The sequence below is a fragment of the Neopelma chrysocephalum genome, unplaced genomic scaffold, assembly GCF_003984885.1.
Source record: "Neopelma chrysocephalum unplaced genomic scaffold, ASM398488v2 Primary Assembly neopelma1_96887, whole genome shotgun sequence".
Taxonomy (NCBI): Eukaryota; Metazoa; Chordata; class Aves; order Passeriformes; family Pipridae; genus Neopelma; species Neopelma chrysocephalum.
The window spans coordinates 863678-882803 of record NW_020925530.1 but is presented as its reverse complement, the minus strand read 5'-3'; the positions used below and the strand labels follow the sequence as shown (position 1 = coordinate 882803).

At 46.6% G+C, this 19126-nt stretch overlaps 1 protein-coding gene across 1 annotated transcript in view; it reads right to left on the bottom strand.

The window, feature by feature from the left end:
• Positions 1–3037: 3037 nt before the first annotated feature.
• LOC113960783 (CBP80/20-dependent translation initiation factor-like) overlaps positions 3038–19126 on the bottom strand; it is a 196488-nt gene continuing 180399 nt past the window's right edge. The window contains 4 exon segments of the mRNA XM_027670535.1: positions 3038–3172; positions 3269–3393; positions 7250–7478; positions 10543–10596. Coding sequence (XP_027526336.1) covers positions 3038–3172; positions 3269–3393; positions 7250–7478; positions 10543–10596 — 543 coding nt within the window.

Genomic DNA, 19126 nt, shown 5'->3' with positions numbered 1-19126 from the left:
AATGGATGCTTTCTGCTCTCTCCAGAATTAACAAGTAGGTACTGCACTGGTTGGTCTTCTATTATTCTACAAGCATATTCTGCAGCTATTTTTCCTGAGATATTAACTATAGCTGCTTTTTGGTCTTCTGACAATTCTCTTGGAAGTCCTGCCTGAGCAACTGATCCTAACAAAGGCATCAGAGGAGCTAGATCATCATTGGTTATTCCACACACAGGTCTTACCCACTGTAGGTCACCCATCAGCTTCTGCACATCAGTCAAAGTCTTTATCGCAGTATTAATGACTAATTTCTGTGGCCTCACTACACCATTCGTGATGGTCCAACCCAGGTATTGCCATGGCTCCTGCTTCTGAATCTTTTCAGGGGGAATTTTAAGGCCTCGTCGACCCAACTCTTGTTCTAATTGCTGTAACAGCACAGGCACATTCAGATTTTTTCCTGCTATCAGAATATCATCTACGTAATTATATACTAATAAGTCAGGATGTTGGGTTCGAAATGACTGCAAGGCCCATGCAACATAAATTTGACACATAGTGGGTGAATTTTTCATCCCCTGAGGAAGAGTTATCCAATGAAAACACTGTGCTGGTGCTGCTTTGTTAATTGAAGGCACTGTGAAGGCAAACCTGACAGCATCGTCTGGATGCAAAAGGATTGTGACAAAACAGTGCTTTAAATCTATCACCAGTATGACCCAATCATGGGGGATCATCATAGGAGAAGGCAGACCAGGCTGTAAAGGCCCCATATCTTCTATGACCGCGTTGACAGCTCGCAGATCATGTAATAATCTCCATTTTCCTGATTTCTTTGGGATAGCAAATATGGGAGTGTTCCATGGACTCGTAGATGGAACGATATGTCCTGCATCCAATTTCTCCTGAACTAATTGTTGAACTATTTGCAGCCTCTCCTTTTTCAGCGGCCACTGATCTATCCATACTGGTTTGTTTGTTTTCCACTGCAGTTTTAAGGTTGGCTGCCTATCAATGGCCGCTCCTGAAAAGGAGAAGTAACCAGACGTGCTCCCATTTGCCCCAACAGATCTCGACCTATCAGGCCTACGGGTAGAGATAACACATAAGGACGCGTTCCCACTATTGCTCCATCAGAAAACTGAAAAGTTATCACATCTTTGCTGATCCATGTCTGCTGTACACCGCCTACTCCCTTAACTCCTGTAGGTGCCATTTCCACAGGCCATGCTTGAGGCCATTTATGCTTAGGAATAATTGAAATGTCAGCCCCGGTGTCAGGAAGCATAGTCATAGTGCTGGATTGTCCATTAGGATGCCGTATAATTACATCCTCCTCGGGTTTTCCCTGCTTTATGTCTACTGCTAACATCACCTCAGGGGGGCCTGTTGAGCCAAAACCCCCATCTCCTCGTGTCAGTGGTTCTGCATTAGGCACTTCTGCTTTAAAAGGCACTAGCTGAGCTATTTTACTGTTAGAAGGAATAAAAACTGGTGGTGTTAAAGTGTATACCATAATTTTGATTACACCTGTGAAATCTGCATCTATGACTCCAGGCAGTACAAAAATTCCCTGGCAAGACAAAGATGAACGTCCTAACAAAAGAGCACTCAATCCTCTACCTAAAGGTCCTTGCAATGTAGAATCAATCAAGTGCACATTTGGAGTCTCAAGCATAGTATCTACTGCTGTTGCCAAGTCCACGCCGGCACTTCCTGCAGTGGTTGCACAGCAGCGTTCCAAGCACCCTGATTTACTGTCATGGCGCGAGAGTGCATTCATTTGACAGTTATTACACCACCTTGACCCTCCTGCTGTTAATGCAGGGTGAGCAGTCCCTGGCAAAGGAAATGCTCGACACTGGGTGCTGAGATGTCCCTTCTGACCACAGGTAAAACATCTCTTTTCTTTGCGTTTCTTACCATTCCTTCGTCCCCCAGACATAAGAGGCTTTACTACTGCACCTACTGCAGTAGCCAGATAGGCTGCGTCCTCCTGTTTGAGCATTCTTGTTGCAACCTCCAGGAGCTGAGTTGCGCCAGCACCCCTAGGCAGTGTGCTTAAAACCTGTTTGGTTTTATCATTGGCGTTATCATAGGCCAACATATCGATAAATTTTGCCTTCATGCCACTATCCATGTCTGGATCTGTATTTACTGACTGACATAAACGATCTATAAACTGATTGTATGGTTCATTGGGCCCCTGTTTGATCATAGTACATGGGGGCCCTGACCTTGCATCCCTCACTGCAAGCAAGGACTTGTAGGCTAGGTCTTGGCTGGTTCGTAGTGCCTCATCTGGAAACCGTGCTTGTATGTCTATTGTGTTGTACTGACCAATACCCATGAGCATGTCAGCCGTAACGCCATAGAGAGGGTGACCTTGCTGCCTAGGCTGTGCTGCAGCTGCTGCACAGCTAGCATCCCACTTATTAAAAAATTGTAGCTGCTGAGAAGGAGTCAGCAGCATGGTTACTATCATACGTGTATCAAACGGTGTTAGCAAATTTGCAGTAAAAAGGTGTTGCATTATTGATTGTGAATAACTGCTCTTTAAACCATACTGGGAAACGGCTGCTTTAGCCTCTTCGATGATTTTCCAATCTAAAACTTCCCAGGATTTACGCCCTGCACCATCTATAATTGCAGGGAAAGCGCTAAGAGCCCAAAATCCCCATCAGAAGCAGCATCCTGTATGATGTTCTTCCAATTCTGTGCTGGATTACCACTCACCCCCTCCCTCCCCCTCCCTCCACCCGGCAAGGCTGGAATCCCCATATCAGAAGTTCCCACCCCGGGCATCCCGGGAAAGGGGTTTGGAGGAGGTGATGTCGGCACTATAGATGACGCTGGAACATTGCAGAAGTTTGCATGCTGCAGAGCGAACTGTCTCTCTGCCAATGTAGACTTGAGCTCTTCAAAGTAACGCAACAAATTATTCATCTGATCTTTTGCTGCAAGCATAGTAAGTCTTTCGCTTTCATCCTCCGAGCTCTCATCATCAGAAGTCAGACTTGGGGACGGAAGCGGAGGTAATAGCTGTTCTGCGTTGTCATGAGTCGATTGTTCTTTCATCTTCCGCAGCAATATTGGTGCAAGGGTAGTGGTCCCTCCTCCGGTAGCTCCCACCTCTGTTGAAATAGCGGCGACTCTCGCCGGCGTAGCGGCAGCTGTAGTCGGAATAGCTCTGGTTGCCATAGCAACGATCCTCGTCGGCTTACTTCCGGGTTCAGATGCGACGCTTCCTGATGACTTAAGTTCAGGCGACATGGTGGTTCCAGACGGTAGTGATACAGCACTCCCTGGTGACGCGGAGGCTCCTAGCATCGTTGTACCGGGCGGCGCCTGCATGGTGACAGTTGCTGGCGTAGCACCCAGAGCAGGCGCAGTGGGGGGTGGTGCCGCTGACTGCGCAGGCTCAGTAAGAGATGGCAGTGTTGGCTGCGCAGGCGCAACAGAGGGCGTTGCCAATGGTGCGGCGCCAGCCCTGTTCTCCGCAGTCTCTGCTTTTTGTGCCAGCGCTGGTGCACTGCTGAACCGGGACAAACCCGCAGTTTTTAAAACTTTTATCGTTCGTGCCTTTGCAGGCGCAGGACCCGAAACCTCCCCGAAAGCAAACTGTTCTGCACACGTTTGCGCTACAGTCTCTCCATCACCCTGGAAAGCTGCCTGTGCAACCGCCTCTGCAGCCGCCTCTGCAACCGTAGATGCTTGGTGCAAAGCGTTCCGTCTCTCTAGCGTTTCAACTACCAGACGCCAAAGCGTAGGATATTTTCTTGTGTCTTTTGACCCCTTAGACATCTCTTCCCATAAATGTTCCTTTATAGTATCCCATGTGGACACTTCAAAGGCGGCTTGAGCAGTAGGGATTAGCTTCTTCGCTCTCGCCCTTTCCAATAACCCTCTAAGGGCTTTTTCATCATACTTGGACTCTCTTAGAGAGATTATATAGTGGAGGAGCTTTACCACAGCCTCTTCCTCTTTGGATAGGGTGGGCCCCATTTCTCCTCCCACAACCGACTCACCTGGCCAAGGCAAGATTTCTCTGTACCACGCTCGTGGCTTTACATTCGTGGTGCCAGGGGAAAACGCCACCTCCAACGGCTGCTTCCCTCAACTCCTTCCATTCGTCTTACATCCCATAGAACTCGATGAAGTAGAAGTCCCTGTCAATTGGGCGCCAGGTATCAGCGGAGGGGTATGAACATACTGCTCACAGATCAATATGATCGGCAAGATGTCAGCTTTATTAGAGAAAAGACAGCTTATATATTGCTCACGACACACAGACATGTGATTCTTCTCCAGGCTACATTGGATACACAAGGAAAACATACTGCATCATACAGTATTAATTGGATCACAGCAGGTGTCCATAAAACTTGTTTACCTGCCAAAAGAACTCCTCCTTCACCTTGGCACAAGGCCTGCAGCCATATTAGTGGCATAGTATTTTTTACTGTCTGCACCCAGCCATGCCAAGGCAGAGGTCGCAGAAATGCAATAGAAATTGTTCACACAATTTCTGTCCTCCGACAGAGACTGACAGGCCTGTAGTTTCCAAGGTCCTCCTTATTGCCCTTCTTGAAAATCAGGACAACTTTCACCAGCTTCCAGTCAACTGGGACCTCTCTTGTCTCTGTCCCTGTTTGTGAGGTGACCATCCTCATCCTGTAACAGACCGATGATATTTCTATACTGCCTATTGCCATTAATATATTTGGAAAAACTCTTTTTATTATCCCCCACAATTATTATTGTTTAGTCTAGAGAAGAGAAGACTGAGAGTGGATCTCATCGATGCATATAAATATCTGAAAGGCGGGTGCCAAGAGGATGGTGCCAGACTCTTTTTTGGTGGTGTCCAGTGACAGGACAAGGACCAACGACCATAAACTAAAACACAAGAAGTTCCACCTCAACATGAGGAAGAACTTCTTCACACTGAGGGTGGCAGAGCACTGGAACAGGCTGCCCAGGGAGGTCATGGAGTCTCCCTTTCTGGAGACATTCAAAACCCACCTGGACATGTTCCTGGGTAACATGCTCTAGGTGACCCTGCTTTGGCAGGGGGGTTGGACAAGATGATCTCCAGAGGTGCCTTCCAACCCTAACAATTCTGTGATGGGTGAAAATTCAAGTTTTTAGAAGCAAAATCTCCATTTCTCTGTGGTTTTATTTCTTTTTTTTTTTTCTTTTCTTCTTTCACTACATCTTGAGAAAAAACTCTGGGGGATGGGAGAAGCTGCAGTGGCCAGAGTGGCAGTCTGGATCACTGCCAGCAGGATCCCTGGCACCCCAACCCATCAGATTGTGCCTCCATTATAGGACTTCTCTGTTCTTTAAAGAAAAAAAATTAAGACAAAATTGGTTTTCAGGTCTTCTCCCAGAAGACTGATGCTGTGCCTGGGTGGTCTGCAATGGGTTTTTAATCCATTTTTCCTCCGCTTCCTGAGAAATCAGGGAGCAGGAAAAAACAAGAGCAACAGGCACAATCCTGAGCCTTATAATACTAATGGGCTTTACCACCTTGATCAAGTTCGGCTGCTCATTAATACTATCAAATCCCATTGCTACTGATGAAGTTGACCCAATGCAAGGTGCCATCACCATGGGAAGCTCCTGGGCTTGATTTCACAAAGCAGAAAATAAATTTTCCAGACAAATCCAGTGCACCCAGCAATCATTTTACTGCTTTCTGGGTAAACAGGAAAGCTGAAGCTCTTGTCGCTCACTACTGTTGCTCCATGTGCGGAATAAAAACCACATCAGCAGAAAAACAGATGAAAATTCAAATAATACTGAACCACAGCATCACGACCTGTCACTAGACAAGCAAATAAGGAGACCACCAAGTCTTCATCATTCGGGGAGTGATGCAATGGCATGGCATTCCTCTGTACCACTCTCCTCACCCTTCGGGCATTTCCTTGTCCAGGAGGCATCTTGCCTTCACCCCCCCCCACAGCCACCCTCTCCCTTGGGATGCTCCAACACAGAGCAACCTGGGTATCCAGGAGCAACCTGGGGACCTCTGAGCAAACTTTCCCTCTCTTAACATGTCACCCATCCCTCGATGACATGGTGCCACTTACACCAACCACAGGACAGAGCTGCTCTTGTACACCACACACCTAGAAACACTGGACTGCAAATTCAGCTAGTTAGAAGCCAGGCTCAATCCTTCTATTTTTGGCTTTTTCAATTTTTCCCCTCTTCTTTTTTCCTCCTTTTTGCCATACATTGTTTGTCTTCTCTTTACCATCTCCAAAGATTAAACCTCCATTTCTCCCTTGCCTTGTACGTTATTAGGCCCGACTATAACAGGTCTGGATTTAAATGTATAATTACAACCATGACAGTAACTACAATAAAGCACTCCTTCAATGGAAAAAAAATTATTGCATTAAAAAAAAGGGTTATAGTGGCTGAAGGATAATGATGACTTAAACAGCAAAAGCTGCAGAATCCCCAGTTTCTTAGAGCTCCCAGCTCAGAGGACATGTTTCTCAATCCATCGAGGAGGTTACTGGCAAGATGACAATGGCTACATTACTTCTGCAATGGCTTTTGGGCTCCTTTAAAATGCTCTTCTGCTTCAGCACCTTCACATAAACCATTAGTCAGCTGGTGGGAAGGCGTTGCTTTCCTCCTCTCCAAGCTGCTCGCAATTGTCCATTCAACAATAAAATAAAATAAAATAAGAAGAAATTACAAATGATAAAGAAAAAGAAAACCCAGTGCAAATAAGAAAGTCATCCTGCTCTCCAATCTGCTTTCAAAAGGGTGGCGAGTGGGGGGGGGGCAAAGACAAGAGGAGGGAGGGAGGGGAACCTAGCTCAAGCCCTGTTCAACAAAAGCCATCAGTTATGAGCGTCTGGTGTAGCGTGTCTGGCTTTGTCCTCCTGAGACATCTGCTGCCTGCTATCTCCTGCCAGTTGGCCAGGGCAAGGCAGGAGGACAGCATGAAAACAATACTAGTCCCCACTTGGATTAGTTGTTTGTTTGGGTTTTTTTTCCAAATTCTCTGTCTGCTTTTGAAAGCCAAACAATAACCTGGCAGGATGCGTTGCTGTTGCTTGAGCAATGAGTTCAGAAAAAATAACCTGACATGGCTGAAAAAGAGACATGCTTCTCCGTCCCCACCCCCATGAATGCATTCTCAAGCATGCTGGGGTTTGGTCTTCTGGGGGATTTAAATCAGAAAAGCTTTCACCAGATCCCATCAAGGTGCATGTCTTCTTCTCATCCCTTCCCACCCCACCTTGTCCTGTCACCCAAGTCATCAGTTTTTGGATGGTCTTGTTGTAGTACTGCATGATGGTGGGTGTCAGGGGGTTCCAGTTGTTGGTGTGCAACTCAATGACCTTCAGCAGCAGGGACCGCATCAGCATGGACTCAGAGGGGCACAGCATCTTGTCACGTGCTACTGCCAACAGCTCCGTCATCTTCTCGGGCAGCTGCTCCTCCAGTAGCCATCCGGTGCTCTGCAGCTGTCAGGAGAAGAAGGAGTCAACCATGGCTTATTGATCTTTGTGGGTCCCTTCCAAGTGGAGATATTTTATGATCCTATTATTCTATTATATTAAGACACCCCCCTGGCTTCTACAGACTCCCTCCATCCCTCCAATTCTTCCCTGCTTGGTGTGGCAGGGCAAACAGGCAAGGTTAAAGGCATAATGGCTTTTGAAAATCAAAACCACCCAGCAGCAGGCTCCAAGAGCATGAAGGGTGAGGTTTTCAAAAGCATCTGTGCCGGGCTGCTGGAGGAGCAAATAGTCCAGCTCCTGCTAACTTGAAAGGAAGAAATACTGAATTGCTTTTGAAAAAAAAAATCCCACCTGTCATGGTTTGAGAGCCCTAAAATCCAATTCCCTAGTTCTAGCCCCCCTCCCACATCTCAACCCAGTGTGAGATGGGTTTTCCAGACACCACACGAGACTCAGAATGGGGGGAAAGGGTCATATTACAATGACTGTACAAAATAAATACTACAATACATTATATACAATCTTAACTATCTCTACCATGACAAAACAGTATTTACAATGGATCAAATCTCTTCTTCCTCCAAATAAAAGTCCAGGAGGGAAGAAGGAAGAGATCCTTTCTACTCTCAGAGCAGCAGTCCCTAGGGCAGCAGTTTCTCTTTCTCTCTTCCATGCAGCAGCTGTAACTGGATCTCTGCCAGTACACACGAGGGGGGTATCCAAGCCCCTCGGCCCTTCGTCTCCAAGCGAGGGTCTTCTCTTCCGTGGGCTGTGTTCACCCGGACAAAGGTCACTTCACCACGGTCATATCAACAAAGTACAGAAGCCTTCGTGACAGTCCGTATCTTTAGGGGATTCAAGCCCCCTTTGCAGAGCTTCTGGCTCTGATCTCAGGCTGCTAGCTTCTTTGTAGCTGCAGCAAGGGGGGGCCCAAGGTCACCCCCCACACACATTCCATCGGCTGTCCTGGTCCAGCTTTCCAGGACGCCTGAGCTTCTTAGCTCCTCTTTCAGCAGTGCTGCTGCACTTTAGGACTTCCATTCAGCAGGAGTCCACCCCCTCCATTTTAGGAGGGATCTCAAAGGAGTTTGGGGTTTTGGTTCAGTTCTTACCAAAACTCTCTCTCTGTAGAGCTTAGTCCTGCTCTGTCTCTCTCCGTTAGAGATCTCTGTGTCTTCTCCCCTTAGCTGCAATGCCGGCTTCGCTGCTTGCTTCAGTCCTTATCTCTTTCTGTCTCTCTGCCACTTCTCCTCGGTCAGTGTTCTTTTGCTGCCGCTTCTGCTGCTCACGGTGGAGAAAAACTCTCAGCTTTCTCAGTTACAGATACTTAGTCCAGTCTTACACTGTTCCAAGTCCCTGTAGCCCCCAGTCGGGGGCAGGGGGGGACGGGGCCAGAGTCTCCAAGGGGCTCCTGCCCCTTCCTCCTCGTGGCTCTACAACATGACTACTCCTCCAACTACAACTACAACAACTACTTTCTTTTCCGGTCTAAGTGTGATATGTTTATATTTCGCAGAAGCGCCCATTGGCTCAAACCCCAAGGGTCACCACCCCCTGGGGGTTTACCATTTTATAACTTCAGGGGGAAAACTGTTTTCCCCCACCACAAAACTTAAAAATCATACTATTGTCAAAACAAAGTGCATGCTGTGATGTGTTATTCCTGCCTTCTACCTGGCCATTCATTTATTTGCTGATTCACAGCTCTCAGTGACTCCCAGTCATTAATCCTAATAAGCAGAACCCTTCTGTGTGCATAACAAATCCTGCCCTGACAAGATCTGCATTTATACCTATTGCGCTGCTTCACTGAGGACAGTCAAGATTTTTTTTTTAAACAATTACTCCTTGGAGAGCCTCCATGGAGCAGCATAAGCCCTAGGTGGTTCCACAGAGGAGAAGGTGCAAGCTGGGAGTGGACAGCAATGAGTCCACCATCATGGAAGATTCGTGGGGGTTGAATGCAGAGCTCCCCAAAGTCCTCACCTTAAAAATTCAAATCCTCCTCCTCGGTTGTCTGTGACTTTACTGAATTTCAACCATTCAGGCTGTAAGTTCAACCGCTCTCTGCAAGGAAAGCATCCATCCCCACAGGCAAATCACTTCCCAAAAAAGAAACTATTGAAACTCTGCTATATTTATACCAGCATTTTTCTGCAAAGCTGCTGCTGAGCCCAGCAAATCTCTCTGTGTGAGCTACAGAGCAGCTTTTGCTTCAATACAGGTGTTTTTGTGCTTAAAAAATAAATGCAGGGTGAGATTCGAAGGAACCAGGATGATATAATTTTGTGGTGGGACCCCAGTTACCAAACCTTTTGCATCCATTTACATGCATCAGAAGTCCAGTGATAGAGTGTCAAGGGCCAACTCTTATCTCACAGTACTGTCTTTTATCTACTCCTCTCTGGTGAGACCCCAAGTGGAGTACTGCCTCCAGTTCTGAGGTCCTCAGGACAGGAAAGACATGTACCTGTTGGAGCAGGTCCAGAGGAGGCCATAAAAATGGTCAGAGGGCTGGAGCACCCCTCCTATGAGGACACGCTGAGAGAGTTGGGATTGTTCAGCCTGGAGAAGAGAAGGTTCCAGGGAGACCTTAGAGCACCTTCCAGTACCTACAGGGGCTACAAGAGAGCTGGAGAGGGACTTTTGACAAGTGCATGGAGTGATAGGACAAGGGAGAATGGCTTCAAACTGACAGAGGGCAGGTTTAGATTAGATATTGGGAAGAAATTCTTGACTGTGAGGGTAGTGAGGCACTGAAACTGGTTGCCCAGAGAAGCTGTAGATGCCCCATTCCTGGAAACAGGGTCAGGTTTCAAGGTCAAGTTGGATGGGGCTCTGAGCAACCTGATGTAGTTGAAGATGTCCCTGCCCATGGCAGGGGGTTGGATTAGATGGCCTTTAAAGGTCCCTTCCAACCCAAACCATTTGGTGATTCCATAACACAAAGGGTCAACACAGCTGTTTGGGTTTGGAAACATCTAATAGCTGCTTGACATGTGTGTGGCTAAGGACAGAAGGGGCATAGGAATGAGAACTGAGGCAGGTGGTGCAGGTGCTTCCCTACCTCCATGGAGCAGCAAAGCACAGCATCTTCCTTCACATCCTGACATTGCAACAACTGCAAAAGAGAGGAGAGGTGATGAGAAATGCATGACCTGCTCCTCCTCCCTTATGACCTTCCTTTCATGTCTTCATCCAGCTTGGTTTTTGCCAGTTCCAGGAGGAAACGACAGAAAATCAGAAAGAGGGGAGGAAAGATATTATCAACACAAAAAATTAAGATAAACAGTGACAAAATGCAGGGTAAAGGGTATCACCAGCCTACCCACTGCTGAGTGTGAGTAAGCATGGCAGAATATAGACTTTAGATTAACAACTTTCAAAATCAAATTATTTAGGTTACATTGTTTTTTTCATTCCACGACAAGCAATGAGAAAACACACTAGTTTCACATACACAGTGACTAAATACAGCCATCAGACAACAACATTTGAGCAGCACAGCCCTGGGAGCAGCTGTTTGGAAGGGAAGGGCTCTGTGCAAGAGGCAGCCACCCACCACCGAACCTTTCCATCCCTGTGGGAATACTTGTAACAGCCACAAAATTACCTGATGGGAAAGCATTACATCCAATTCACTGTATTTAACATGACTCCTTCTAGACTGATTATAGTGGTGCAAGTGCAATGGGTGCCAACAAAACTATGGTGTCTTAGTGCACCAACTTCAACCCTACTCTGCTCTCCATGAACTTTGCATTACAAACATGAGCTTGTAAGCACAAGCAACCTTCAAGAAAGACCCAAAATGTTGTTGGGCATGGCGTAAGATGGCAAAGGAAGATGCTCGCCCAGTGGTTCAGACAAGGGTGTGCAGTGAGGGTCAACGCCTCTACCTGACAATGGCAAAGTGTAGGAGCTCAGCATGTCTCACCCCACAAACCTTGAAACCACGAGCAAGGACCCTCAGAAAAGGATAAAAAATACCTATTTTCTGCTGTTTTCACCTTTATAGCTTTGTCACACACACAAAGATGTCATTTCAGGTATTTTGCTAAAACCACAGTTGTTCTAGTAGATCAAATACTGAAATTCTCAATCAGCCAACAAAGTGAGCCAGAGAGTTATGAAAAACACTGTACCATGAGGTAGCTGATAAAATTGCAAGTGCTGGCAACACTTGAAGCTACAGTCACTTCCATCCCATCACCTTGGGATGAACAAGCCCTGCTGGTCCTGAGTTAATTCCTGCATGCAGCAGGGAGCTGAGTGGATGCATTAAACAGAGAAAAAGGAGAAAAATTGGGAAAACTGGCTTCATTAGTATCTGAAATACATTAAGGAAAGGCAAACTTTGGAAAAGTGGTTGGGCTGTTTAAAGCTGCCCATATAAAAATTGCTCAGTGTAACTAAATGCTCCAAAGTAATATCCTTTAGTTAGAATCACAATTCATATTCTCAGCCTTATCACCTCTTTTTCCCACTCTTATTTTTTCATGTTTCCTTTCCTTTACAAATAAATGCCTATTTGTTTACCAACTCCACAATGACTAGAAAGTAGTTAGGGAAAAAAAGAGGTAATTCAAGGAATTATCATTGCTTACAAAGTTTTGTCTTCATCCTCTTCTGTTTTCAGCAGAGAGCAGTTTGTTTGCTTTGAAGATGATGTTTACAGCATCTCAATGAGCATGAGGTGCATCAGTTTTTATCTCATATTAACCAAAGGTTCAGCCAGGGTTTTCAAGACATGCAACAGTTTCCCCCTCCCAGTTTATCTTTCTGCTGAGTTGTTTGGAAAATGTTAGCTAAGCCCAAGATGCAAAAAAACATGAGATTATTTTAAACCCAACAACAAGGAAAAAAATATATCAATTAGGGACAAATATAAACAGGCAGCAGTCCAGAAATTCACTCCTGGGGTATTTAGCTCATGAGCGTGGCATGAAACAGGGCTGCAAATAAAATATATATTCACCTTTCTTATTTTTGCTATTCTTTAGTAAAGATTATAATGTAAAACTTAAAGCAATAAAGTGGAGTTAGGATCAATTAAGAAGGACCTATGGTGGCCCAACTACAGCCCTTCTTCTGCCATGGTGTCCTTGATCCTGCTCTCTGCCAGGAAAACATGGTCAGAGAAAGGCTGTAACTTCACTTGGGCTTTCCTTGCCCCAGCTTCCCACCCACAGGTTTGGGACACACTTCTCTACCTCAAAAGGCAGTTGTGAGGATGAATATGTCACTGTCAAGTGCTTGGATATTTATTTGCCTATTGAGGAACAGTCTTATCTACCTATGATGAAACAGATTATATCCTACTCCCAGACTTGGGCAGGCACCCTCCACCTTCATGCTGCCCTCCAGGACCTCATTTGATTTGACTTGGCTGAACAAGGAGAACACATGTGCTCCATCTTGTCCATCAGGGCACCATGTGCTCCACCCCATCCATCCAAGCACCACATGCTCCACTGCTCCATGGAGGCACCAAGAGATACCAGTTTCAAGGGCCACAGTTCAACCTTTGCCTGTGATATGTGGGTTGGGGAGGCCCACAACCTGCCCACCAAGACCTGGCACAGGCAGCAGAATAGGACCCAGCAGGCAGAACTGCTGGTATTATAGGAACCAGAGTCTAAGTCCATGCCTGTGGTGGGTTGACCCTGGCTGGATGCCAGGCACCCACCAAAGCTGCTCTATCAGTCCCCTCTGCAAGTGGACAGGGGAGAGAAAAAGTAATGAAAGGCTCATGAGTTGAGATAAGGACTGGGAGAGATCACTCACCGATTACCATCACAGGCAAAACAGACTTGAAGTGGGGATATGAATTGAATTTATTACCAATCAAAATCAGAGCAGGATAATGAGAAGTAAAGTAAACCTTAAAAACACCTTCCCCCCACCTCTCCCTCCTTCCCGGGCTCTACATTCTCCCCCCCAGCAGCACAGGGAGACGGGGAATGGGGGTTATGGTCAGTTCATCACAGGTTGTTTCTGCCGCTGCTCAAGTCCTTCCTCTGCTCCAGCGTGGGGGTCCCTCCCACAGGAAACAGTTCTCCATGAACTTCTCCAATGTGAGTCCTTCCCATGAGCTACAGTTCTTCACAAACTGTTTCAGTATGGGTCTTTTTCCATGGGGCGCAGTCCTTCAGGCACAGGCTGCTCCAGCGTGGGTCCCCCACAGGGTCACAAGTCCTACCAGAAAACCTGCTCTAGTCTGGGATCCTGTCTCCACAGGTCCTCAGGTCCCTGTCAGGAGCCTGATCCAGCGTGGGCTTCCCATGGGGTCACAGCCTTTTTTGGGCATCCACCTGCTCCAGCACAGGGCTCCTCCATGGGCTGCAGGGGGACAGCCTGCTTCACCATGGTTTTCACCACAGGCTGCAGGGGAATCTCAGCTCCGGTGCCTGGGGCACCTCCTCCCCCTCCTTCTCCACTGACCTTGGTGTCTGCATAGTTGTTCCTCTCACATATTCTCACTCTTCTCTGAGCACAATTACATCTGCCTAATAACTTTTTTTCCCGTCTTAAATATTCTATCACAGAGGTGCTACCACCATCTCTGATTGACTCAGACTTGGCCAGCAGTGGGTCCCTCTTGGAGCTAGCTGACAGTTTGCTCTCCCTAGCCTGGCATGACACTGAACCACTGCTGAAGGCAGACAGCAAAGGTTGCGCTGCAAGGACCATGCTGCCTGGGGTCCTGCCATCAATGTCCTCACCCACTAATAATGTCTTGCATGTATTTCTCAAAGGGTGCTTCATCCCCACCCATGGCTGCCCCATGTGAGCACCAGGCATCCCAAAGCAGTGGGGTGGTTGCTTCAGCAAAAGCACAGTGTTTCCCAAAGCTCTTTGACCCCCAATTCAGTCCTGATGGCATTGCAAGAAAAAATGGTGCAAATGCTTTGAGAGCTCAAGGGAAAACACAGCCCTGAAGTATCGGCACTTGTGTGACCATAAACCCGAACTCAACGAATCACATTCATTGTTTGCAGACTAATTCATATTTATTTAAAGTATTTTGATGCAAACACACTAAACTCATTAAATTAGCACTCCCACAATGTAATTAATATTTATTTAACTATTTATAGCCACTTCTCCCTGCTGCATGCATCTGCCCAACTCCCACCATGGGCACCTTCCCATTCCTCTCCACTGGGTTCCCACATGGTTCAAACCAGCTAATGAATGTGGACAAGGGAGTTGAAAAAGGAGTGTGAGGCAGACAACAGGGTAGGTGAGCCAAGACTCACATGCTTCTTGGTTTAACCTGTAATCATCCCCCAGAGGTTGGGGCTGTCTGTGAGAAAAATTTCCCTTTGCTCTCCAGCAGGTTTTCCCTGTATTGTCTGGGCAATGAAAGCAGCAGTTCCTGCTGGAAAGCAGACAAGGAGTCTGCTTGATTTCCTAAGAGAGGAGGCTGCTTGCCAGAATCTGCCTGGCCAATCATATAATACCCAACCTCAGTTGCAAAAGGTTTCTCACATTTGTATATGGTTTGTTTTCTAGCAGTTTTGCAGACTGGTGGAATATATCGGGCTCCTCTTCTTCCAAATTTCTGCATCCTGCTGAGAGATGGAGAACTGGGCAAGGTCCTCTGTGAGGCCAGCGTGCCTGGGTGGGCTCTGGGCACTAAATATTTTCATAAGCAACCCAAAATAAAATGTAGGGTCTGCTCCTGAAAGTGTTGCATGTGATGGGGGAGATGCAGTGCCTTGCAGGGTGGCTTTTGAGTGCAACTGGTTTCCATGGCATGCTACTGGGACCAGTCACCGTTGGCCTCTGTGGCCCCAAAGCCCGCTCTTTACATCTTTGCAGAGGTAAGTATCATAAGCCCCATGTAGTGGGCATGCAACGCTGGTTGAAGGAGCAAAGAAGCTCCAAAACTGCAGCTATGCTTCATTACAGAGAGAATCAGATTCATCCTCCTTAACAGCAATGGATGCATGTGCATGGGGTGCAGACCACTAGGGGCAAACCAGAGAGCTAAGCTGATAAAATTCACATACCTATGAATATTTGGGTTTATTATCTGCTTTCTGAGATCATCTTGGCTGCTGAGAAGCTAAAGTGCTTACTAGGTATTCTCAGGAGCGCCCACACCATGTGTGTGTGCAGTCCCATTCATCCATCATCTATAATTGTGTATGCATCATCACGACTAGGCTTCGTGAACGAAGATTTGGGAAGGGTTCTACCCACATTTGTTACAAGCGCGCTGGTGGCTAAAAAGGCCAATACGAGATAGATAAGTCCGGTTGCAAAAGGCACAGCAGAAAGACTCCTTAGATGGTATATTCCGCAAGACGCGATTCTTTCTGCATTGTCTTTTCTCCTCAAGAGTGATCCTGCGTGCTTTCTCAAAAGCATCAGCAGCATTAAAGATAGTGTGTCTCCAGATCTCCCAATTGGAGGCCAGAGTAGACCAGTTATGTTGATCAATATGGTCAAGGCTGAGATGTTGTTTCAGGGAGCCCTTGTATCTTCTCTTCGGGGCTCCTCTCTTGCGGTAGCCGGTGGCAAGTTCATCATAAAGCATGATCTTAGGGAGGCGGTGGTCCTTCATCCTTGAGACACGTCCTGCCCAGCGCAGTTGTGTTCTCAGACACAGGACCTCAATACTTGTGATTGCTGCTTGTTCTAGAACAGATTATGTTAGTCACATAATCAGACCAGTGGATGTTTAGGATTGCACGGAGACAGCGTTGATGGAAGCGTTCTAGGAGTTGCAGGTGGTGGCGGTAGATGACCCATGATTCAAATCCATCTAAATAAGGAGACAGCACAACGACTCTGATCTTTGTAGTTTTCTTCAAGTGTTTATTTCACCAAACTCTTTTATGAAGCTTTCCGAAGGCACTATATGCCTTTGCTAACCTGTTGTCTATCTCTCCATCAATCTTACCATCTGAGGACATGAGGTTACCTAGATAATTAAACTGCTGGACTGATTTGAGCTCTGATTCGCCAATGGTGATATGGGGATGATGGAAGACTTCCTGAGGTGCAGGTTGATAAAGAACTTCAGTCTTCTTTAAGCTGACTTCCAGCCCAAAGAGCTCAGTAGCATCTGCAAAGCAGGATGTTAAACGCTGCAGAGCTGCTTCTGTGTGGGCAACAAGGGTGGCGTCATCAGCATAAAGCAGCCCCCGGACAAGATGATTTAAGGTCTTGGTGTGGGCCTTCAATCGCCTTAGGTTGAATAGGCTTCCATCCGTATGATATCGAATGTAGATACTGTCCTGATCATCAGGGTCTGCTGTGGTCCTTTGGAGTATCATGCTGGAAAAGATTGTGAATAGGGTTGGTGCAAGAACACAACCTTGTGGTCACACCATTGGTTATTAGAAAGGACTCAGAAAGTGTGTTACCATATCTGACTTGGCCGTGCTGATCTTCATGAAGTGAGATGATCATTTTAAGGAACTTGGGGGGACATCCTAAACATTCCAAAATCTGCCATAGACCTTTTCTGCTCACAGTATCGAAAGCCTTGGTGAGATCAACAAAGGTTACATAGAGACCTTTATTCTGTTCCCTACACTTCTCTTGCAGTTGTCTGAGAACAAATACCATGTCTGTGGTACTCCTGTTGGCTCTGAAACCACATTGGTTTTCAGGTAGAATTCCTTCTGCTATAGCGGGTATTAATCTGTTCAAAAGTATTTTTGCCAGGATTTTGTCAGCAATGGAGAGCAGAGTAATACCACGGTAATTTGAGCAGTCTGATTTAACTCCTTTCTTATACAAAGTGATGATGACTGCATCACAAAGGTCTGATGGTAGTTCACCTAGATCCCAACAGCGCACCACAAACTCGTGAAATTTAGCATGGAGTGCATGGTCCCCATGCTTCCAGACTTTGGGTGGAATTCCATCAACCCCAGCTGCCTTGCCAGTTTTCACCTCCTGTATGGTCTTACGGGTTTCTCCTAACATGGGGGCAATATCCAATTCATTCTTGACCAGTTGCTGTGTGATGGACTGAATATCTGAGTCTTGGACTACATGGTTGGAACTGAAAAGAGTCTGGAAGTGTTCAGAATGGAGGTTTTATCTGTCAGAAGCGTTTGACCATCAGTGCTGAGTAGAGAGCTTTGGACCTGGTATGTAGGCCCATATGCTGTTTCAGGGCCTCATAGAATCCTCTGTAATCACCCGTATCTGCGCATAATTGTGTTTTTTCAGCTAGATTGATCCACCACTTGTTCTGGATGTCACAGAGTTTCTGTTGGAGCTTGCTGCATGCAAGACGAAAGGCTGCTTTTCTTACGTGACAGGATGGCAGTGCAAGGTGTGCTTGGTGAGCAGATCTCTTCTTCCTCAACAATTCCTGGATCTCTTGATTGTTTTCATCAAACCAGTCCTTGTTCTTCTTGAAGGAGAACCCCAAGGATTCTTCAGAGGACTGCAGGATGCTATTTTTAATATGGTGCCAGTGTTTCAGGAGAGGGATCTATAGAATCTATGGAATGGTTTTCGAGCCTAGTTTGAAGATTTGCCTGGAATCTGTCTCTCACTGTGGCTGATTGGAGATTGTTAACTTGGAGTCTCCTCCTTGGGATACCACCCCTTTTAGGTTTGAACTTAAGATTGAAGTTAAGTTGACAGCGCACAAGCCGATGGTCTGTTTGGCATTCTGCACTAGGCATCACGCGGGTATGGTGGACATCGCGGACATCTCTCCGTTGCACCAAGACATAATCAATGAGGTCCCAATGCTTAGATCTAGGGTGCATCCAGCTCGTCTTCAGAGTATTTTTCTGCTGAAAGATAGTATTTGTGATGGCGAGGTGTTGCTCCGCACAGAATTCTAGCAGAAGACGACCATTATCGTTGCAGTTTCCAACACCATGCTTGCCTAATACTCCTTTCCAGGCTTCAAAGTTCTTTCCTACTCTGGCCTTGAAATCACCAAGGATAATGATCTTATCATCTGCAGGGACCTTTTGGGTAAGGCGGCGCAGGTCAGTGTAAAATTTATCTTTTTCAGCAGGGTCAGTTTGGAGAGTTGGGGCATATATACTAAAGAGGACAACATGTTGCTTGTTGTGTAGTGGAAGGCGTAGGGAGATAATGCGGTCAGAGTGACCTGTTGGCAGATTTTCGAGTTTAGGAACAATAGAGTTTTTAATCATGAAGCCAACTCCTGAGAGATGCCTTTTGGTTCTGGGCTTACCTGACCAAAAGAGTGTGTAACCGGCACCATGTTCTCTAAGGCTGCCTTCTTCGTGGAGACGAACTTCACTGAAAGCAGCAATGTCGATGTTGAGACGTGACAGTTCACGGGCAATTAGGGAGAACGACGCTCAGGACGTCCGCTATCCGCAGAGTCAAGCATGGTTCTGATGTTCCAGCATGTGAGAGTCAATTTGGGTACACCTTTGGAGGCAGGTTTATGCCTTTGTCTTTTGATCTTTTCGTGACCGCATTTGTAGAAGATGCCCGTTGGCCATGGTTAACCAACCGGGTGAAGGGGGAGATGAGCTTTGTTTAGGCCACCGAGCTTGGACGGTGGCAGCGAGGTCCTCAGGACGTAGGTTTAACTAGAGTATCCTTCTCTTAGATGGATGGTCTTACATGGCTAAGCGAGCTCCATCTGCCTGGGTTTGGAATTAGAGTTGTCCTTCTCCTAGGATGAC